This window comes from Panthera pardus, unplaced genomic scaffold, assembly GCF_024362965.1.
Source record: "Panthera pardus isolate Hobbes unplaced genomic scaffold, ASM2436296v1 HiC_scaffold_16, whole genome shotgun sequence".
NCBI lineage: Eukaryota > Metazoa > Chordata > Mammalia > Carnivora > Felidae > Panthera > Panthera pardus.
The window spans coordinates 73,430,201-73,453,636 of NW_026526721.1; the positions used below are offsets into that span (position 1 = coordinate 73,430,201).

The following is a 23,436-nucleotide window of genomic DNA, read 5'->3' on the forward strand; positions in this document are numbered from 1 at the left end:
AGTGTTTGTCTCTCCTTGTGGCTGGAGTTTGGAGCTGCACCTGCCTAACCCTGCAGCCCACTGTTTTAATACACAGGACTTCTCTGTCTCGGCCCCTTTGTCCCAGCCTCAGAATGTCCCTGACGTGAAGCTGTCTGTCGTCTTTGTAAAAGAAACCAGCCTGCTGTAGGTCAGAATTCTCTCGCTGATCCAGTTTATAATGGGCCCGTTCAGCCCCGAACAAGGAGAGGTTGAGCGGTTAAACGACCCAGAGCCACCAGTAACAAGGGGGGGTGTTGGGGGGGGGGGGCACTTTCTATAGAAGCCCAGCTCTTGCATACAGACTTCATGGCCTGTGAAGCATTTTCCCATCCCCCATTCCATCTTCCCCACAACAGCTGGGAAGGAAGGGCAGGCAGAGAGGGCAGTTCGGGCAGGTAGAGAGGAGGAAAGAACACGTGGGGAGGTGAATCCCTGCTCGATCTGGGGTAAGTGCTATGGAACTGCTTAATGAACTAGAGAAATAGGAAGGGTGCAATTTTGAAGCATACAGTAATTGTTTTAAAGTCTGTAAGGCTCCAGGTCAAAAGGAAATCCACTTAGTGAATTCTGGGAGAGAATCATAGCTGGTGTGTGCCTGGCCAGTCTTAACGTTGTATAGTCAGAGGAAGCAAAAAACTTTATGATCTGTCCTGAGTCCAACACCGTGTCACCTCCCCAGTCTTGGGAAAAGTCGCTTCTCCCTAAATGTAAGATGACACAGTCTAAAATGTAATCCTGGAAAGTGACCCTGTTTCCTCAATGGTTTCCTAAAAGCCTTCAGGAGCAAAGGAAAATATACTGCGTGCTTGGTAAACAGGGGCTACAGGTTGCTTCTTGGTTTCAGAAGCAGAAAGAAGTGTGCCTTTAGAAATGAGCTGAGTTGAAATATTACGTGCTGTGTGGTTCATGGAGGTGATAGAATCATGGTTCTAAAGACAATTTAAAGATCTGTGGTAATACTCAAGGGAGAAAAGCCATTGGCACATTTTGGTTTGTGTGTGTATGTGTCTGTATTTCAGAGGGCTAATCAATAACTGTTCATGGATGCTTTTTCTTGGGGTAAAATTCATGGGCTAGAATCATTTTGTTTTTGAAGAAAAATCTGTACAAAAATTAACACATTTTGCTCTTGAAATTAAGAAAGGACTAGAAAAATGTTATTTTATTTTTACTTTTACGGGCATGGAGAGAGATCTCAGTTACCAAGATTTAGGTTAATTGCACTCCTTAGGCACATTATCATCGTTGGCTTAAAAAAGGAACTTCTCCTACTTCCACTAGAGGGCAGGGTTCTTAAATTTTAGATTATGATGCTGAAGATTTGGAAAGGAAGTTTCAAGGTTTCTTATCAATCCATTTGAGGGACACGTAAGCCTGTTTAGTTGTTTGCTTATTTATTTGCTTGACTTTAAATAAAGTTTTTTTATTTTGAAATAATTTTATATTTACAGAAAAGTTGCAAAGGTAGTACAGAAAGTTCCTGTGTGCCTTCACCTGTTTTCTTATAATGTTAATATCAAAACTGAGTAATTAACACTAGTACATTACTATCATCTAAACTAGAGACTTTATTTGGATGTCACCAGTTTTTCCATTAATATTCTTATTCTCTTTCAGTATAGCACATTGCATTTAATAATTTTTTTAACAAACAAAACAGCTACTCACTGTGGTAACATCAGATTACTGTCGCTGTTTTTACATGAACATCTGTATTTTCTAAAGAAAGGTGAAAGTTATAATCTTTTCTTTTGTCTCTTTAGTTCGGTTACATTTGTAAAAGTTACTTCACTTTTCAACCACTACGTTCTCACCAACATTTCTGTCTGCAGTGTGTGTAGAACTGTCATTTTTTTGTGATTTCATATCTTTTCCAATTAGTCCTGTAGTTTTTTTTTTTTTTTTCAGTTTATGTCTCCCTCTCCCAGCAGGATGTCATTAAAAGATGAATACTATGGAATTATCACTAATTTTGTTAAGTCTAATAATGGCACTGTTCTTAGGATTTTTTAAAAAATGTCCATGGGGCACGTAGGTGGCTCAGTCAGTTGAGTTGTCAACTCTTGATTTCAGCTCAGGTCATGATCTCACAGTTCATGAGTTTGAGCCCCGCATCCAGCTCTGCTGTGCGGAGCCTGCTTGGGATTCTCTCTCTCTCTCCTACTCTCTCTGCCCCTATCCTACTTGCACTCTCTCTCTCTCCCTCAAAATAAATAAATAAATAAACACTTTTTAAAAATGTCCTTATCTATGAGAGACATACTAAAATATTTACAGATTAAATTATTTATTTAAAAATATTTAAACAAATAAACAAATTGGCGAGCTAGAGCAAATAAGATAAGGTATGTCCATGGGTGTTCATTGGATATTCTTTTGTTGATGTATGACTGAAAAATGTACAATTAAAAATTTGTATGTATACTTTTTTAATGTTTATCTTTTAGAGAGAGACAGAGACAGAGAATGAGCAGGGAAGGGCAGAGAGAGAGGGAGACACAGAATCCGAAGCAGGCTCCAGGCTCTGAGCTGTTAGCACAAGGCCCAACACAGGGCTCGAACCCGCAAACCGTGAGATCATGACCTGAGGCCAAGTAGGTTGCTCAACTGACTGAGCCACCCAGGTGCCCTTTTAATGTTTATTTATTCTGAGAGAGAGAGAGAGAATGAGCAGAAGGGGGGCAGAGAGAGAGAAGGAGAGAGAATCCCAAGCAGGCTCCATGCTGTCAGTGCAGAGCTATATGAGGGGCTCGATCCCTTGAACCATGAAATGATGACCCGAGCTGAAATCAAGAGTCCGATGCTCAACCAACTGAGCCACCCAGGTGCCCCTAAAAACTTGTTTAAAATGGGGATTTACGGGGCACCTGGCTGGCTCAGTAGGTAAAGCATGCAAACTCTTGATCTCGGGGTTGTGAGTTTGAGCCCCACATTGGACATACAGATTACTTTTTTTAAAGTGTTGGATTTGGGGTACCTGGGTGGCTCAGTCGGTTAAGTGTCCGACTTCGGCTCAGGTCATGATCCCATGGTTCGTGAGTTTGAGCCCCATGTCTGTGCTGACAGCTCAGAGCCTGGATTCTGCTTCAGATTCTGTCTCTCTCTCTCTCTCTTGCTCTCTGCCCTTCCCCCATTCATGCTCTGTCTCCCTCTCAAAAATGAATAAACATTAAAAAAATTTTTTTAAAAAGTGTTGGATTTTTAATTAAAAAATAATTATTAAAAATATTTTACATTTAAAACAAATCTTTTAAATGGAAATTTAAAATAATTGAACAGTAGAGGCTTTTTTAAAAATTTTTAAAATTTACATCCAAATTAGTTAGCATATAGTGCAACAATGATTTCAGGAGTAGATTCCTTAATGCCCCTTACCCATTTTGCCCATCCTCCCTCCCACAACCCCTCTGGTAATCCTCTGTTCTCCATATTTAAGAGTCTCTTATGTTTTGTCCCCCTCCCAGTTTTTATATTATTTTTGCTTCCCTTCCCTTGTGTTCATCTGTTCTGTGTCTTAAAGTCCTCATATGAGTGAAGTCATATGATATTTGTCTTTCTCTAACTAATTTTGCTTTGCATAATACCCTCTAGTTCCATCCGCATAGTAGCAAATGGCAAGATTTCATTCTTTTTGATTGCCAGGTAATACTCCATTGTATATAAATACCATATCTTCTTTATCCATTCATCCATCGATGGACATTGGGCTCTTTCCATACTTTGGCTATTGTTGATAGTGCTGCTATAAACATGGGGGTGCATGTGTCCCTTCAAAATGGCACAACTGTGTCTCTTGGATAAATACCTAGTAGTGCAGTTGCTGGGTCATAGGGTAGTTCTATTTTTAATTTTTTTGAGGAACCTCTATACTGTTTTCCAGAGTGTCTGCATTGGTTTGCATTCCCACCAGCAGTGCAAAAGAGATCCTCTCTCCCCGCATCCTTACAAACATCTGTTGTTGCCTGAGTTATTAATGTTAGCCATTCTGACAGATATGAGGTGGTATCTCATTGTGGTTTTGATCTGTGCTTCCTGGATGATGAGTGATGTTGAGCATTTTTTCATGTATCGGTTTGCCGTCTGGATGTCTTCTTTGGAGAAGTGTCTATTCATGTCTTTTGCCCATTTATTCACTGGATTTTTTGTGTTGTGGGTGTTGAGTTTGATAAGTTCTTTATAGATTTTGGATACTAACCCTTTATCTGATATGTCATTTGCAAATATCTTCTCCCATTCCGTCAGTTGCCTCTTAGTTTTTCTGTTTCCTTCGCTGTGCAGAAGCTTTTTATTTTGATGAGGTCCCAGTAGTTCATTTTTGCTTTTGTTTCCCTTGCCTCTGGAGACGTGTTGAGTAAGAAGTTGCTGCCGCCAAGATCAAAGAGGTTTTAGCCTGCTTTCTCCTCGAGGATTTTGATGGCTCCCTGTCTTACATTGAGGTCTTTCATCCATTTTGAGTTTATTTTTGTGTCTGGTGTAAGCAAGTGGTCCAGGTTCATTCTTCTGCATGTCACTGTCCAGTTTTCCCAGCACCACTTGCTGAAGAGACTGTCTATTCCATTGGATATATTCTTTCCTGCTTTGTCAAAGATTAGTTCGCCATGTTTGTGACCCATTTCTGGGTTCTCTCCTCTGTTCCATTGATCTGAGTGTCTGTTTTTGTGCCGGAGGATTTGTCTTAATGTGAGACAACAATGGCAAGTCCTGTGGACTGTGCAGGTTGGCAGCTATTCAATTTGACAGACATTGACAGATCGGTACGACAGACGTCTGTAGGTTCATAAGCGCTCTATGTCAGAAACACACATCTCCCAGGCACTGCGTGAGGTGCCAGACGAACCAGAGCGGACCGTCACACCACCCTTCAAGAACCCGAGTCAGGCATGTTTGAGCCTTGGGGTGGAACCACCCATGCAGTAAAGGCTGATTAAAAGTGAATCTTGGCTGGTAGCAAATGTCCTGTATTTTTGAGGTGGGGATTTTATTTGCATCTCTTTTAGTTTTATGGGTTTGAGTTGACTCATCTCAGCCATGTGGTTAATAAATGGAAGATTTATTATTATGCCTGATAATAATAATTCCTAATAATAGTAATTTTTAAATCTGTATAATTTTTCCAAGGACCTGAAGCCCTTCATAATTATCACAATTATCCTGTTGATCATTTAGCTAAATTGTAGCCACCATAGCTGCTGCCTTTCTGCTTGCTGAAGTCAGCTTTTCCTCTGCCTCCAGATCACTGAAGGGCCTGCCTCCTCGCTCACCAAGCAGACAGTGCTGGTGCTGAGCTCTGCTCTGCTCTGTGATGCTGGCAAAATCCTTCCAACACTTTTTTTTCCATCTCTTTTTTTTATTCTGCAGCAGAAGTATTGGGAAGCCTTAAACTTGGAGCAGGTATGGACAATCATACTCTATTCCAGAAGGGACATCCTGTGGCTTGATTCCATTTCCTGTTTTTGTTATCTCCCCCCCTTGGATGGCCGGGCCCATGCCACATTCCTTTAGTTAAAGAAAGAATGAAAACGGAGGCGAGTCAGAGGATCAGGGGATTTTCCAGGCTCTCTCAGTTCAGAGTTCTTTCTGCTGTGCCCAAACCATCTGGTAGGGACTCCGAAGATGTGTAACCCAAGGAGAAGCATGGTTTGGAACAAAGGTCCATGGACAAGTGGAGTAGCTGCAGGTTACCACGGGTGGCGGTGCTGGGGGTGGCTGCAGGGGTGGAGATAACCATTCCCCAACACTGTCACCTTGGGCAGCTGGCAGCTGTCTCCCTGCCACCCTTGCCTGCGAGGGACAGATAAGCACATGTTTTATGACAAACACCTGTGCATGTCGTCTCCCAGGATTATTTCTGGTAAGATCATCTTTTGCTCAAATTTTCTTTATGCCTGGATTCCAGCAATGTTTTTTTATTGCTTAAAGTGAGATTTTGAAACACGTTATTCTGGGGATTCAGAAGAAAGAGATTTAAAATGCTTTCAAAGGCTTAACCCACTTCAAAGAGTGCACTTGATCAAAGTGGCTCTGTTTTCCCGCAGCTGAATTGGTCAGGAGTAAGTAGCAAGAACAACTCTTAAGACGCCATTTCAGGAGCTGGAGCCAGGGTTCTGAAATATCAGGGCAGCTAAAAATCATGCAAGGAGCTTGGTAAAATGTTAAACCTTAGTTCCCAAACCAGATAGGGTCTAGGATGCCTAGCATCACCCTTCCTAATGAGCATCCTGGCTGCTTCTGGTGAGGTTGATCCATAGCACACTCAGAGAACTGTGATCTAGAACATGGGCCTCAGCTTGGAAACAGCATATATTGAAAAGCATACTATCCATCCTCAAAGAATGGAACAGGCCCCTATTTCCACTGCTGGGCATCTGTACCACGGAGGCTGAAGGGCCAGGGGGACTCTTTAACTTGGGATTTGCTTGCTGTTCCCCCAAGTCTGCAACCACAAGTAAATAAGAAGTTAGCACTGGAGGGGCTGGCAGAGCCCCAAACAGGTACTGGGGGTCGAGCAGCACCAACCCGATCAGCTTAGTCCCTGGCCTGCAGGGTCACTGGGGATGAGGTGGCTGTTTTAACATGATGCTATTTTTCAAATTATTATTATTATTTTTTAATGTTTATTTATTTTTGAGAGGGAAAGAGTCAGAGTGAGCGGGGGAGGGGCAGAGAGAGGGAGACACAGGCTCCAGGCTCTGAGCTGTCAGCACAGAGCCCAACGCCGGGTTTGAACTCACAAATCATGAGATCATGACCTGAGCCGAAGTTAGACGCTTAACTGACTGAGCCACCCAGGTGCCCCAACATGATACTATTTTTAATCAGCAAGTAGTAGAACTCAGTTATCAGTAAATCACTAATTGAATTGGGCTCTTCCTTTCTTTTCAAAACAAAGCCACATTTTGTATTTTACAACTGGCATGGTGGGGGCATTTCTCTCAGTGATGCCCAGAGTGGCTCAGGGAGCCTTGCAGACCTTATCCAGGACCCCTAAGGACTGGGGTGTTTTATTCAGCTTAAGTTTGAGCTGCTGGTGGAGTGTTTTTCGTGGAGAGCATGTCCACGACTGGCTACGTTTTCTTGTCCAAACAGATAGTCAGGTCTAGGCTAACACATCCTTTCCTATATTATTTCCTGGGTCTTTTAATAATGTCAAATGTAACCTTGTCATTCAGAATCATTAGTCATAGAAACTCAGAAACTAAAGAGATCATATGTAGTTACTGATCCAACACTCCAGGTTACCCCTGGAGAAACTGTGAGGCCCAAGAAAGAGAAAGCAAGTTAGTGGCAGAAAGAGGATTTGAGTCCAACCCCCACTTGCCCCCATGGCTAGACTCACCAAGGATTCCCTGCTCTTGGCCACGTGCAAAGTTCTCTCTGTCATTTGTCACATGAGAACAATAGGAGGACTTTGCAAACAGTGTCCTCAATGCTATGACTGCTTCTCTGTTTTTAACCTTTTATTCCTAACCTTTGCCATACTTGTCTGAATCAGAGTAATGAAATATTCTCTGCCAGTGACCACCATTCTGAATCAAGCTTTAAGTGTTTTGGACAAGTCTGCTGAGCCTCAAGTTAACAGGAAATGCATGGTGGGAGGAGGGGCAGGTAGCAAGGGCAAACTGGTGCCCTGCTCTTAAGAAGCTCATCATTTCCCTGGAAGGACAAGGTGGTGCCCAGAGAAAGGGCAGGGCTGTGCATGTTCAGCTGCAAATGAAGGGTATGGGCAGTACAAAGACAGAAGGGGGTGAGCTCAATGGGTGAAAGCAGTCAGGGTAAGCTTCCTGGAAGAGGAGGTACTTACCTGGGCCGTAAAGAAAGGGTTGAATTTGCCTGGTCTATTCCAGGAATGAGTTAGGCATGGAGGTGGGAAGTCTCAGGATAAAAGGAACATAACTCAGTCTCACTAGAGTAAAGATAGAAAAGGGGGGTAGGAAGGGAAGTGGGGCTGGTCTGTTCAGGGTGGCTGTCCATTAATTCCTTGATTTAAACTTATACTTGTCCCATTAGGCCTGATTAACCTGTCCTTATTTCTCCTTGTCTGTGCCTGGGTCATGAGAACCAGGACTGGAGCTATTGTTTGGGGTGGGGCATTGTAAGAGATGGGAAGAGTCTGTTCCACCAAGGTACCATTTGTGTCTTTTCTCCACAGTGGGACCCTGAAGATGTAAATCTTGAAGGGAACAAAGACAACGTGGAGATGCTCAGATCCCAGGTGCACAGGTGCTCCATGGGGCCAGTGGTCTTGACATCTGATGAGTAACACCTGGAGCAAGCCCATCAGCTCAAGAGCCCTTAGTCAAGCCTGTGTCAGGAACTGAGCAGGGATCAACCTGCAGTGACACCCATGGCGGGAATTTAAGCTTCCGCAGAGGCTGCCCGTGAAAGCAAAGAACCAGGAGCTGTCACTGAGCTTGGTTGGTCTGCATCACAGCTCAGAATGGAGCTAAGACCTTGGGTCCTGTGGACAGACCCGGGCATGTGGTTTGTTTTGAAGATCAGAAGTTCACAGACCACTCTTGCTTCGAAGTAGAAACCTTCATCTAAAGGGCATTGGACCTGCTCTTCCCTTTCCCTTCAGATTCAGCCATACTCTCAATATCTGCTAGGTGACAGGAACATCTAACAAATAGCTGATGTGTTTGGATCTCAGTACAGCCTCATTCTGCAAGACGTGGCTAAGCCCAGGAGACGAGAGGGGTGGGAACATGTGCTGGAGATCTGAGACATGATCCCTGGTATTAATGGGACCTGGCTCCTGCCCTTCCAGTCATCCACTTGGGTTTTCTTCTGGAAGCTAGAGGTAGGACTTCTTGGTCAACCAGGAATTTATAAGATTGGTGGTGTTGCAAGGGCAAGCAAAACAAATTGCCTTAGATACCAGCCCGTGCTCCAACTTGGCAAGGTGTGTGCTGGGCAGGGTTTGCAGGTGAGGGGGACTGTCTGCTTCAGGAGCTAACATGAAAGCATGTGGAGGGTGGGAGGCATGGTGGGAGGTGTCAAATTCAAGGACAGCAATCCCGTTTTAGGATTATTTTGATACTGTGATCATGGGAGGGGGTAAAGAGGGAGGGAATGGGGCCAAGGTGGGAGGAACACTGGAGTGAATAAATCATGATTGAGTGAGTTGAGGCATCTCACTGTGCAGTACAGAGATGTCTGAATCCCAGCACGGCCACAAAAGCCAGCCACAAGGGGAACTGGGAGACATGCCGAGAAACACAGCTCTGCTCCAGGATGGCCCCTGGCAGCCTGTGTGACTCAGTCACACAGCTGCCCAGTTTTCTCCAAAGGAGTAGTGCAGATCCCAGCACAACGAAGAGAGTGCCTCAGGGAAGCAGATTGGTTCCATAGATCTCTGTGGAGATACTAATCCTCTGAGTGCCTTCTAAGCTGGAAGTGAACTCTATCCCCTTTATCCAACTGCTTTGATCCCTGGGTGTCTTGTAATGGAGTTTGCTAAAGCCAGTTTTGCTTTGTTAACTTAACCACAGAAGCTGTTCTTTGAGAGAAGATGAAGATTTGAGTGGGGGATGGGGTGGGGAGAGCATTCCGGATGAAATCCTACAGAGGATTGGACACCAGGAAGGATGGAATCTCGTCAAGGAAGGATGAGTCTGATGTGGCCAGAATGGGTGGTGCAACAGTGGCTAAAAGGTGAAGAGGCTGGCAAGGAACCAGACCGTGGAGCCTAGGGAGCTGGCACTTAAAACTGTGGCTAATTGGTAGCCATGACTGATACCAGAGTAGGAAGGTGATGGACATGCCTCAGGTAGGCCACACCTGGTTGGTGAGGCTTTTCTACCTATGGCCACAACTTTTCAGGAAGCAGAAATGTAGTCCTGGATACAGTAGGAACATGGAGAACATTTAATCTGAGTGATAACAGCAGGGCAGGAGGAGGGCTCAACTTTAGAAAGATAAGGCACAGGGGCAGGATATCCTCTCTGGAGTCTGCCTGTAGCACAGCCTCCCTCTCTCAAGGGGAGGCTGGCCTGTGCTCCCTGGAGCATCAGAAACTGGCTGGATCCTGATGGAAGTGGCCACTTACCCAAGAACGTCAAAACAGTCTTGCTGATCGAGCAGCACAAACTACTTGAGCCCCAGATGCCGTCTGTCTCCCTAGATCCCATCGTCCCAGGCTTCCTTCACAAACCAGTTCCTATGGCTGTGGTCCAATCCTGCCTCAAAGCTGAATCCCAGGTCTCTTCACCCAGAGTGAACTATTAAACTGAAAATGTTGGAAGCAAAGTTTGGTCTCATTGTTCAACGAGAACGTGCCTGTTATGCAAAGCTCTGGAACCCTGGAGCCTCTGTGAAGAGGTGCCAGCCAAAATGCCTTTCTCCTAGTAGGAGTGTCCCTGCCCCCGGCCCCCACTGTAGCTTCATCCGCACTGTTAGTCACACTGGAAGGATATGGGAATTCCTTGCTCTGAAGACTCGCCAAGGGGTAACCTACACAGGGGACAAACTGCCCACTCATCCGGATATGAGAGATGGTGTAGTATGGTCTCAGTGGTGCTGCCTGTTATCTGCGTGGCTTGGAGCAGGTCACCTAACCTTTGTGACCTGAGGTAGACTGAGAATAATACCTATCTACAAAGCTTGTTGTGAACACTAAGTAAATCAACATATATGAAATGCATAACACAATACCTGACTCAAAGGAAGACCTTGAAGAGGGATTGGTTCCCTTCCTCCCTATACTTCCTGGCCATTTATGTGCTGAAAGGCAGTGAGTAACCCAAAATAGCAGCTCCACAGATAGAAGGGACTTCAGCAGTTTGAATCCCTTTAACAATCCTAAGAATTGACTAGCTAGCCCTTACTTAAGCTCCTCCCCTTCCAAAAAAGATTTCACCATTTTCTATTCCAAAGAAGTCTGTATCCTTTAGGGAGAGTTCTGATCACTAAGACTTTCTTAAAGTCCTGTCTAGACCCTGAAGAACCACTGTCTCCTTATCTCCGCCAGTACTTTAGCATGAGGAAGAGATCTTTGAACAACATCTGATGCCACACTCACATCATGTTTGTCACAATGGGGTATGAACTCCTCCTACAGAGTAAGGAGAGGCACTCAGCCAAGTAGCAGGGCTGGGCTCTAGCTCCCAAATCTGATTAAGTGTGATCCTGGTCATTTCCCTTTCTGGGTCACAGTTTCCTCATTTGTAAAACGGAAGTTAGGCCAGATTTCTTTCCTGTATTCCCTTTTATGAATATGCCAGTGAGTTTGTTTCCCACAGAAGATTGGCATTTTTATAAACTCTCAAAAAGATATTAAAACATAAAGACAAATTTCAGATTTATTGTGAAAATAGATTTCATTATATAATATATACTTTTGTTTGAGTTTTGCTATCCAATTAAGATAAAATCTGTCTATGCTAGAACACGAAGAGATCACAGCATTTGACATTTAAAAATTTTGCAGATTCCATGGTACCTGGATGGCTCAGTCAGTTGAGCACTTGACCCTTGATTTCGGCTAAAGTCATGATCCCAGGGTCATGGGATCGAGCCCCGCATCAAGCTCAACACTGAGCATGGTGACTGCTTAATATTCTGTGTGTGTGTGTGTGTGTGTGTGTGTGTGTATGTGTGTGTGTGTGTCCCCCTCTGCTCCTATCCCCCGCTCATGCACTCTCTAAAAATTAAAAAAGAAAAAATTATTATTATTTGCAGGTTCCTTCCAGTACTGAAAACCAAAAACTATTAACACCTTGTTTCCAAACTTGGGGATTCTGGTGACTTCATTTAGTTTATTAATACTAAGAGCCTCTATTATTGGCAGGCTCAAGGCTCACTCTTGCTAAACCATCTCTCATATTGAAGGATATATGAAAAATATTTTCCACAGTGCAAGAAAAGGGATCTGTATCAATCACTGAGGAAAAGGCTAGAGATGTCTTAGGAGTGTCTCAAGACTGACTTCTAAATATTTCCAAGATTCTGTCCACTTCTTTTTCAGTGCCTACTTGATCATCCTCCGCATTTTTCAACCATGAGGGCATTGCTCTACTCTCTCCGACTTTACACTGTTCATTGTTCACCTTTCCCCAAGTTCAGGGTGATGCTTTAGCAGAGACCGCTCTGCCTTGAAACAAGCCAAGCTATAATGCAATGTTGACAAAGATCTTTTTCAAGTTTACACATCCTGTGTGATATTACCCCAAAGGTCACCATCAGGTGAGAGGGACGACCTTAAACAAGAAAGAAGTTCAAGAAGCGGTGCTAAATCAAATGACTTAGAGAACATCTGATCTGCTTTTTCCTTACCAAACTCTGAAAGCTAAACAAGCACCAGGCATCCAGGACTGCTCCTCTGGGGCTGGACACTTCAACAGGGCGTTCACTTGAAGTGCCTTCAGATTCACTTCAAATTAATCCATTGCTTGGAGAACTCATCATACCCCCCACCCCCATTCCGTTGGAAATTTTCCACCAGCTGCCGGCATTGACGACAGAGGTTCCCTGCTCTTCCTTTCCGGGTCCTCAGTGTCTGCAGCTGTGACTGCAGCAGAGCTTAGTCCCTATGGGGTTCAGGTGCGCTGGCCCCTCTTCAAGCAACGTAGGACTACGAGGGGGGGTGCGGGACCGCTGCTGGCCCTGCCAGAACTTAACCCCGGTTCCTATCGGCGGACCTCTTTCCCGGGGAAGCCGCCAACCCCTCGGCGTCCAGCGGTCCACTCAAACCACCCGCCGGGCACTTCCGGGAGGAGAAGAACTGGGCGGTCTGGCGCATGCGCACTCTACACCCACCGCGCGGCGCGCAGGTTCCCGCCTCGCGGGCTGGCTGCGGTCGGGAGAGTCGGCCTGAGCGGCGGCTGGTGTGCGAGTCGCCCGGCTTGCGTTTTAAAGGGATGGCTCTAAGATTATTCTACCGTACCTAGCGTAGTTGAGGCCACTCGACATCCTTTATGGTGTACTGTAAGTCACTCTCATCTTTGTTTTTAAATACACATATTTTTTGAAAGAAAGGTAGTGCAGATACACAGTTTTTTAAAAAAGAAGCAGGTTGTAACAAAAAGTTTATGAAGAAAAGTAACAATGCCCTGCTCATCCCCTCCACCTTTCTTCCTTCCATTTTCAATTCCTCCCTCCCGTCCTTCCTACCAGTTTTACCTTTTTTTTTTTTTTAAATGCTTATTTATTTATTTTGAGAGAGAGAGAGCGGCCTATGTGCAAGCAAGGAGAGGGGCAGGGACAAAGGAGAGAGAGAGAATCCTACAGGGCTCAGTCTCACAGTGAGATCATGACCTGAGACAAAACCAAGAGCTGGATGCTTAACCAGCTGAGCCACCCAGGTGCCCCAAGAATTCCCAGTTCTAACACGGTTAACATAAAAACTTAACAAAAGACAATTTCAAGTAACAAAAGTAGTAGAACACAGAACAGTGTGCCACTGTTAGGAGCTATTTTGGGTTTTTTAGCAATTAAAAAAAAATTTTAGGTTTATTTATTTTGAGAGAGAGAGGGAGAGAGTGAATCCCAAGCAGGCTCTGCACCATCAGCATGGAGCCCAATAGGGCTCAAACTTACAAACCGTGAGATCATGACGTGAGATCATGACCTGAGTGAAAAACCAAGAGTCAGGTGCCTAACCGACTAAGCCACACAGGTCCCCCCTTTTTAGCAATTATTTTAAGAACATCATTCACTAGTAAGATCAGAAGAGCCTTATCAGTCATTCTTAGTCTTTCCATTGCAAAGGGATGATGTGAATTCTTGTAGTAGTGGCTTCTCCACTGTGGAAGCAGTTAAATACACCCCCAACTAAAAAATATCTCCCCCTAAATTCCCTTTCCTTTAACGTTTGCAGCATAAACATCCTTGTTTCAAGAGAAACCCTGTGGCTCAAGCAGATGCTGTTGTTCCCATCCAGCTCATTGCCAAGTATGTCCCCCAAGACCAGATAAAGGTAATGTAATGGGAGACCAGATAGTAAGTACTCCCAAACTGAGGAAAGTAAGCAGGAGAGAGCCCCTGGGAAAATATGACAGCCTAGTTGCTATTTAAAGGCAGGGCAGGAAAGTTAAAAGGACAGAACTTTTTCAGAGTTCTTAGTATAAATAAAAAAAGAGGCATATGGAAAAGAAAATGTATGCACAACTTTGCCCGGGATATGTTTATGAATTTTATAATTTTTAATGCTTTTTTGTTCTTTATAGACTTTTTCAATTAGTATATATCTATTATATAATTAGACAAAATAAAGAAAGTTGTAAATGAATATATGCTACCCCCCCAAAATCTGCATAAACATTAGGAAAAGGGGAAATTCATGTGTAACTGTACTGTGTGTTGTGCATGCATTTTTATCTTGTTCTCTCTGTGTATGTAGAAATTATATTTCCTTTATACTTTTTGGTATTTTACACCTTTTCTGTAGTGAGTATGTATTTTTTTTTAATTAGGTAAAGACAAAGTGATCTGCCATAATAATAATTGATAGGCAAGTATCTCAATAAATGCTAAAAGCATCAGGTGGAAGGTTATTGGGAATATTCACAGGGTCTCAAATATCACCCCACAAATTATGAATTACAAGCAGAAATGGGTTTCTTTACAATGGTAAAATCTGGAGGATGTTACCTTGACCGAGTAATCACATTCACATCACCAAAATGAGACAATTTGGCATCATTTCCCTCCTGGTGCAATATCCTGAACAGGATACAACATCACCTGTGAAATAGTCTTGTCCAGTATTTTGATTGGAACCTGTATATACTTTTGAGGAAACAACCAGACAAATCCAAATTGTGGGACATTCTGTAAAACAACTACCTTGGGTTTTTTTAGATGTCATGAAGGACAAAAACAAAACAAAACAAAACAAAAAACAACCAAACAAAAGAACTAGAAAGCTGTACTGGTATAAAGGAGTCTGAAGGGAGGGATGGGACACTATATTGGCATTATTGGGGCAATTGAGGAAATTTCAATACGTACAGCATATTAGCTAACATTGTTTCATTTTTTTTTTTGAGAGTGATAATAGTGTTAAGTTGTATAGGAGAACACCCTATTCTTTTTTTTAATTATTTATTTTTTAATTAATATCCAAGTTAGCATATAGTGCAACAATGATTTCAGGAGTAGATTCCTTAATGCCCCTTACCCATATAGCCCATCCCCCCTCCCACAACACCTCGAGTAACCCTCAGTTTGTTCTCCATATTTATGAGTCTCTTATGCTTTGTCCCACCTCCCTGTTTTTATATTATTTTTGCTTCCCTTCCATTATGTTCATCTGTTTTGTCCTCATATGAGTGAAGTCATATGATATTTGTCTTTCTCTGACTAATTTCACTTAGCATAATACCCTCCAGTTCCATCCACATAGTTGCAAATGAGAATGCCCTATTCTTAGGATACACATGCCACACTACTTAGGAGAGAAGCATTATGACTCAGCAACTTTTCAGTGGCTTGAGGCAGGTGAGGAATATATATTTTTCAGGTGTGTATGTATATGGAAAGAAAGAGATAAAGTGAAAGATGAAATGAACAGCTAGTGAATCTCGGTGAACAGTAGGTATGTTCGTTAGATGATTCTTTCAAATTTTCTGTAGGTTTGAAGTTTTCCCGAGTAAAAAGTTGGGGAGAAGGTACAGGAATAAAGACCCTCACAGTCAGCTCCACCAGGAGACGGCTTTTCATCATACTCGCCAGTGGAGGACCCTGAAACCTTAGGGCTTTGCGAAGGAACCAACCAGATTACTGCAGGCTGCTTTTCAAGCAGCTTTCCAGTGTGGCTGGATTCAGAGCGGGCTAATTGTGGGATGATGTCAGGACACAAAAGATGGACAGATTCCAGTTTGTCTGGTACTGAATAAAAAATAGGTCCTATATCTTAGACAGCCCTGATAAGGCGCCTCCAGGGATATGAGTAATGGTCAGACCCAGGGGATGAACCAGGGCTAAGAAAGCTGGACAATGGAGAGCCCAGAGCACCGTGACAAGGAAATTCTTCCCCTGAATTGCCTTTTCCTATTGAGATAAGATAGTTCACAATAAAGCGCCAGGCTCAGAAGTGCTGCATCAAACCCAGCGAGAGCAGCCGCCACTCAGGCCTGTGAGCCACAGGACTGCGTGCCTGGCGCTGTGGGCACCTGGATGGTCTCCAGAGGGCCTCGGGGGGGAGTCATTGCTCTTGGACCCAGAAGGCCTGGTGGTGAATCCCAGTCTCACCACTCCCCAGCTGTGAGACTGATTCCTGCTATTCTTGTTCACAAGAAAGTTCATTCCTCTCCTACCTGCCTTATCGGTGGGCCACAAAACCTGAAAACAAACCATGAAAGGCCTTTTCAACTCCTAAAGGCCAGTAAAATGTTGGTCATCATCATTACCTTACAGGAATGAAGTAGTTTGTTTTATAGCTTCTCTCCTCCCCCCCCCCCCTTAGGGGTCCAAAGTGAGTTGGGCCTTGAGTACATTTGTATTGTGAAATTGTGTGAGTAAAGCCCCTTTGAACCTCTGAGGAGGCAGGAGTGAGATACTTTGAGATGCTCACTTTCTCCTGGGCAAAGAAAGAGTAGCAGAAGATGTCACTGCTTTGGGATACCTTACCCAGGAAATAGATCCCCATAGACAGGTGGTGACTCATCCACGCTGTCCCGAGCTAGTGAGTAGCTGAGCGAACACTGGGAGTGTGGGTCATTGTGCTGCACTGGAGGGGAAGCAGGGCCTCCTCCTTAGTCCGAGCTGTGGACCTTGGGGTCTCATGTGAGGTAGAGCAGAACCGGGAGAGTGGAATGGGAGCAATGCCTTTGACCTTCAGGAGGAGAGGACTGAGCTGCTACAGAGAAGAGTATAACTTAGTGCAAGCGAGAACATTCACGTGGGCCTGCCCCAGCTGCTGTGGTTGCACGGAGCTCCCCGGCACTAGAGTTATTCCAACCCAACTCCATCACCCCTCCTTGAATAGGTTTTGGGAAAGATGCACCATTGCCCAGAGAGTTGGATCAGATGATATGCCACGGCTCTTCCAAACTTAAGAATCTGAACTCCTTTTGTCTAGCCAAGAATTTGGATGAATCTGTCCTCTGCTCACTAGCCACATGACCTTGGACATGTTTATTAGCTTTCCAAGCCTTCATTTTCTCAGCTGTAAAATGAGGTTATTATCTCAAAAAATTGTTATAAGCATCAACAGAGATAAGGAATGATTCGTGGTGAAATCATAAACGTCTTCTCCTGTCTCTGTACCTTACCCAGTTCTGGGGTGACCAGGTGAGTGCCTGGAGTGGCTGTCCCATGGGTCAGAGCAAAGGTCACATGTGCTTGAGGAATCAGCACTAAATCAGATTTCACTAGCCATCCTCCCTCCAGGGTGTTCCCTTTGGCTCTTTTTGTCTTCCCTATCTCCTGTCTTTAATCTCCCCTTCTTCCTTTCCCTTGTGTTCACTCAGCTAGCACTTTCTGAGAGGTTCTCTGTCCCAGATACCCTGCTGGCTGGGGCAGTGCATGAATCACATGCAGTTGAGAATGTGAGCAGTGTCTTGCCTGGTGCTGACAGAGAACGGAAGAGGAGGGCCATGGTCTAAGGGAGGCCTGTGCTGTGGGCTTACAGAGGGGTGGTCCTTTGGCGGGGGCAAGGCTAGAGGAGTGGTGGCCAGACGGGAAGTTTACACTAGGAATAAGATGTTTGAGCCTGTCTTTGAAGAACAGATAATGACTTTCTACACAGAGAAGATGAGGGGTGAGTATAAACAAGCATACGGGTCTGTCTTGAGCCCCATGGCCTTTGGTTCTCTGCCCCAGTCCTTAACCAGCTCCTTCCCTCTGGTCAGCTTCTACAAGCAGCTTCCTTTTTTTTTTTTTTTTTTTTTTGAGGTAGGCAGAGGGAGAGGAAGAATCTTTTTTTTTTTTTTTTTTTTATCTATTTTTGAGAGCGAGCGAGTGAGCATGCTGGAGTGGGGGAGGGGCAGAGAGAGAGAAGGAGACACAGAATCTGAAGCAGACTCCAGGCTCTGAGCTGTCAGCACAGAGCCTGACGTGATGCGGGGCTCGAACTCACAAACTGTGAGATCATGACCTGAGCCGAAGTTGGACACTTAACTGACTGAGCCACGCAGGCACCCCAGGCAGCTTCTTTCTAAGCGAGATGATGTGAAAGCTAGCCACAGTTCCTGGAATCACTGCTGCCTGCTCACTGGGGGCTGTAAAACATCACTGTGAAATAAAGGGAGTAATTCTTAACGCTGGCTGTGCCCTAGAATCACCTGTGGTTTGTTTTCGTTGTTTTAATTCAGGTTTCCTGGCTCCACCCTTTATATATTCTGATTCAGTGTATCTGGAACAGTAACCCCCCCCCCCCCCGTTATTGGTATGGCCTGCTCTCACAAATCCAAGGTAGAGATATTGTCACACCCACTTTGTTTCTCCAGTCTCTCACTAAAGACTGCCCATGGTTTACTTCAGGAAGCTCAGCATCCCCTCGTAAAGATCTCCAACTCTTGCTTCAGTTCGCTGAGAACCCGAAAGGCTTAGATAGTCCAAAAAGTGAAGGTGCTGCGATGGGGTTAGGTGGCATTCTTCCAGCCTCCATTCCCAGAGAAGAGAGGACGGATGATGAACGGTCCACTACTTATCTATCTTCCCCATGCCCCACTTTCCCCATCTGCGAAATGGGAATAAAAACAGTCCTTACTTCATAAGATGGCAGTGAAGACTAAGGGAGCACGGAGCACACAAGAGCACACAGTGAGCACTCAGTAAATGATGGCTGTGGCTGTAGAGGCAGCTGGGCCAGCCTGTTGTTAGGGGGGTGGGCTCTGGAGCCAGACTCTCTGGTTCACAGCCTAGCAGCTGTTCTCCGTATAACCTCCATGCCTCGGTTTCCTTCTCTGCGCAATAGAAGTGGTCGTGACTCCCTCCCAGAACTGATACTGAATGTTATTAAATCAATGAATAAGTGCAAGGCACTGAATTCAATGCTGGGCAAACAACACTTAAGAAAGGTTAGCAGTTACCATTACTTCTGCTGTGATCTCTCGCTGCCTCATGGTGTCACTGTTGGACACCGATCCCCTCGGTTCTCAGCTGGTGTGTGCCCCCTGCTCCCTACAGCCTTTCAGGCCCAGCTGGGGCCCTTGGAAGAAGGGACAGCAGCCTCCCCCTTTCCTAATCATGGCCAAGGGTACCCTGACTTGGTCTCCTAAAATAGCAGTTCACCTACACAGCCTCCTCCCCAGGAGACCAGCTAGCTGAGCAAGGCTGAGTCAGACTGGTTCCAGCCCCTCCAGCTGGCGAAACCTGAATCTTCACTCTCTTCCCCACAGAGACCCACCCTGTGCCCGCAGCTTTTCTGTCACCGTCTTGGAGTCTAAGGATCTGAGCGTATCCCTTTCCCCAGTGAGGCTACTCTTTGAAGGAAGTTACCAGGGTGAGTCCTGGGGCCCCACACCCCATTTTGTTCAGAAGGCTGTCTGTCCTCTGTGGTGCCAAGTGACTGACCCTCATTAGGAAGATTCCCCAAGAGATTAATTACCACGTGCCAGCACGTGCCCTTGTGGTGGAACCACGGCCAGGGATCCTCAGGCACTTTTTTGTTTCCTAGAGAAGAGGGCAAAACCCCACACATCTACTGTCTGCTTCGAAATCACGTCATGGGCAATTTTTACAAACCTCACGTGTGATTCTAATAAGCAGCCAAGGCAGAGAATCACTGAAATAAGAAGACTGACACCTAATGGTTATTAATACCCACCTGTGCAAATGGCTGTGCGCTTATTCCCCAGAGGCTGCCATCCCCCAGAACATTTTGATCCTAAAATATTGGAGCTAAATCCGTCCTTTGAGATCAGCTGACTCGATGATTACCAGACTCTGTGCACAGCCGAATCATCAGGTTGGTCTGTTTATCATATAGATTCTCACGTATTGCTGATACAGTGGGTCTGGGAGTGGAAGAGGGCGGGGACCCCAAATCCTACTGAGAATGCAACAAGGAGGGGACCTGTGAGGAGGGTGTGGACAAAGTGGATGGAAGGCTGCCCACACAGTCGTGCCCCGGCAGGGAGTTGTTAGAGGCAAGGGCAGCATCCCAGGTAGAATCAGACAGTTGGCATCAGAAGCTGGAAACACAATGCAGTTCTCAAAATTAAATCTTTTTTTTAAAGTATTTATTTGTATTTTTACCTTTTTTTAACGTTTACTTATTTTTGAGAGAGAGAGAGTATGAGGAGGGGAAGGGCAGAGAGAGAGAGTGTGGGCCTCGAACGCAAGAACCATGAGATCATGACCTGAGCTGAAGTCAGTCGCTCAACCAACTGAGCCACCCAGACGCCCCCTCAACGTTAAATCTTAAATCTCTTGCCAATTAATATATCCCCTGTCTGGCTATTGGAGCATAATTTCAGATGGAAGAAAAATGTATGTCTAAAGCAGGAATCCCAATATCAAAACCCTCCACGAGAGTGGAGGTGAGCCCTGGGAATGCAAGCTAGGAAACCATTGCTGCCAATGGTCAGTGAGGAAAGCCTTGGGCTCCGATGACCTCATGGCTCTTTTCTGTCGCCGGTGACTGGACACTCCCTTCCCTTTGCCCCCCTCCACCCACAGGCATATCAGACAGATGACCACAGGAGCACAGGGGAAAAGTGCTCCCCATCGATAACACGCATTCTCATGTGCTGCTGTGGCCTCATCTCCTGAATGTCCTGTGATGTCAGGCTGAGCAAGCCTGAGTGAGGTCAGCGGGAACTCTCTCCCTGGAGACCCAGGAATTTTTTGAAAAGTCGTACAAGGACAAATGCCTGGTCATGCCTTGAATTCTCTGTGTGAAACCTTTAGCTCTGACAGCTCAAGTCCCATTTGCTCCTTGGCTTACCGTGCATGGTTTTGTTTTTCTGAGCAGTGTTCGCTGTGAGAGGTGAAAGAGTATTTTCATCTGGCTCCAGAGGAGTCAGCAAGGCAGGCTATCCAGCCAAGAAGGAGGTAATTGCTGAACCAAACTGGGCTCAAATGCTACTGCCTCCAGAGCCCTTACCTCAGAAGGGGTCTCTCCCACTCCTCTGCATTCAGGCAGTGACCCTAAGTGACCTTTCCTGAGCTCCAAAGAACTCAGTTAGTGATAAGGAACTCAACGTGCGGGGACCAGAGCCTCCTGGGTGTCACCATTCCCAACATAATGCCAGAGCCTCACCAAAGTCCTTTCCCCACATTCTCATGCTCTCAAACCTCTGACCGCTCCCCAACCTTCCCCACCTCCTACTTAGCTAAATATTTGGGAGCTGAAACAATAGCCTTACTGAGGCAGTGGTGGGCAATTACTGGAAAGCCATGTGATTGTCCAAATTGAACCAATTTGTCAAAGACCGTTTTCCTTTCACTCATCACCTCCCCCACACCCCATGATAAGATAGGGTCCCCAGAGCACAATAATCCTTTCCTGAGATACAATGTAGAGGCTCCTGAGAAAAGGAACAAAAGTGAGGCTAATTTTGGCTTTTCTGGGACTAAAGGAAAGGAGGCAGGCCAGCCCCATCCAGCTCCAGGAAGCCAGGGTGGGCCTTGTTTCGTTGCTCCAGGGTATCTGCTCAGACCACCAGGGGATTTGGAGAACAATGCCAGGAGGGTGGGGAGGAGGGGAGCAGAGTCCTGGCCCTGGCTGCAGTGTGGGAAGCCTGGTCCCAGCTCTGAAGAGGTCTCTAAAATGACAATCCGTGACTTCAGATTTGAAATGGGTTTTAACTGTAAACTCCTCACCACTGCTCCCCAACTAAATCAGTAATGAATTAAGATTTGGGGATCCTGGGGCGCCTGGGTGGCTCAGTTGGTTAAGTGTCCAACTTCGGTTCAGGTCGTGATCTGGTGGTTCGTGAGTTCGAGCCCTGCGTTGGGCTTTGTTGACAGCTCCGGGAGCCTGGAGCCTGCTTTGGATTCTGTGTCTCTCTCTCTTTCCCCTCCCGCTTGCGCTCTGTCTGCCTGTCTCCTTCTCTCTCTCTCTCTCTCTCTCTCTCTCTCCCTCTCTCCCTCCCTCCAAAAAATAAATAAATATTTAAAAAAAAGTATTTGAGGATCCCTACAGACAAGCAGTGGTCTTCATGCTCTTCAGGGCTCCGTGATGCCCCTAAAGTTGTAAGCTACTGTTGGTATGCATCAGCACTTTTTTCCAGGGTGAGGGTCCTTGACTTTCCTCTGATTCTCAAAGGGATCCACCGTCCCCAAAAGATGTGTACCTCTAGGAGGAGTGCGACCAGGCAGAGCTCCTGTCCTTTATGGCAACGCTGGACAGATTTCAATGTGCATTAGAATTGGCCGGGTATCAGGTTAAAACGTAGACTATGATTCAGTAGGTCTGGGCAGGGCTCAGAGTGTGCATTTCTGACAAGCTCTAGGTGACTCAGAGTTGGCTGGTCCACAAACCACATGCTTGAGTAGCAAAGCTTGAGGGTTTGCAGTGGGTTTCTTACTCCAAGTCTGGATCAGGGCCATAGCCTCCTAACCCAACTCTCAACTACCTCCCGATGGCCATGGGAAGTGACATAATTCTAATCCCATTCTTCCTCCTTCCCCCCACCCCCACCCCAGCCTCTATGTTAAATAATGGCACTGAAGAATCCATAAACAAAATGTTTCATGATTTGTCTTCATCCTATGTTTTCTCCCATTGTCTCGCTCCACGATTAATTCCGTTCATGCTGGATTACATAAGGACAAGGACAGGGGGGAGCTGGACCAGGGTCTGAATCCTGTTCCTGTCATTTACTAGTTTTGTGACCATCTGAATTCCAGTTCCTTCATACGTACAATGGGAATAAAAATATCTACCTCATGGAGTTACCATGAGCAGCAAATGAGATAGTGTGTGTAGAGCATTTAGCACAGCGTTTGCATGTAGCAAATGCTCAATAAGCAGATTGATAAGAGTCCGACGCAGGGCTTGAGCCCACAAACCGCGAGATCATGACCCGAGCTGAAGTCGGACACTTAACCGACTGAACCTCCCAGGCGCTCCCTGAATTCAGTGTTTTAGATTGAGGGGTTAAAAGGTCTCTACAGTTTGGTTCGTTGGCTAAACCATGGATCTAAAGGTGGCCTACACAAAATGAAGTTAAATGCCAGAACAGCTTTGGCATATTGTAGAGGAAGGTAGCCAAAAGCTTAGGGAGACTGGTATGTTAAAGTCAATTTATCACGTAAGACCTGCTCACCGACATCAGCAGGGCCAGGAGTACAAACCTTTTGCTCTGACTGTGAAAATAAGTTTGTGAAGGGGGCCTCAGCTTCCTTGTGGTCACTCTTGTCTGTAGGTCAAACTTTATAATAGGAACTGCAACCACCAAACTTATATCCCTCATGCAAGGGGATAATGGGATCTCGGAGCGGCAGGTACCAAGTGATAATCACTTAATCACCAAAGACAAGCTGTGTGTGGTTACCATCATGGACGATTATGCCCAAGCAATA

At 45.4% G+C, this 23,436-nt stretch overlaps 1 protein-coding gene across 5 annotated transcripts in view; it reads left to right on the forward strand.

Annotated features, from left to right (window-relative positions):
• TMEM44 (transmembrane protein 44) overlaps positions 1 to 10,269 on the forward strand; it is a 35,887-nt gene extending 25,618 nt beyond the window's left edge. For 2 of the 5 annotated variants that reach the window (XM_019448796.2, XM_019448791.2), the window contains 2 exons: positions 5,380 to 5,412; positions 8,171 to 10,269. In XM_019448796.2, coding sequence (XP_019304341.2) covers positions 5,380 to 5,412; positions 8,171 to 8,281 — 144 coding nt within the window. In that variant the 3' untranslated portion in view covers positions 8,282 to 10,269. The remainder of the gene's footprint in view (positions 1 to 5,379; positions 5,413 to 8,170) is intronic. The other 3 variants (XM_019448795.2, XM_019448793.2, XM_019448792.2) reach the window with 3 other exon arrangements.
• The last annotated feature ends 13,167 nt before the right edge of the window (positions 10,270 to 23,436 follow it).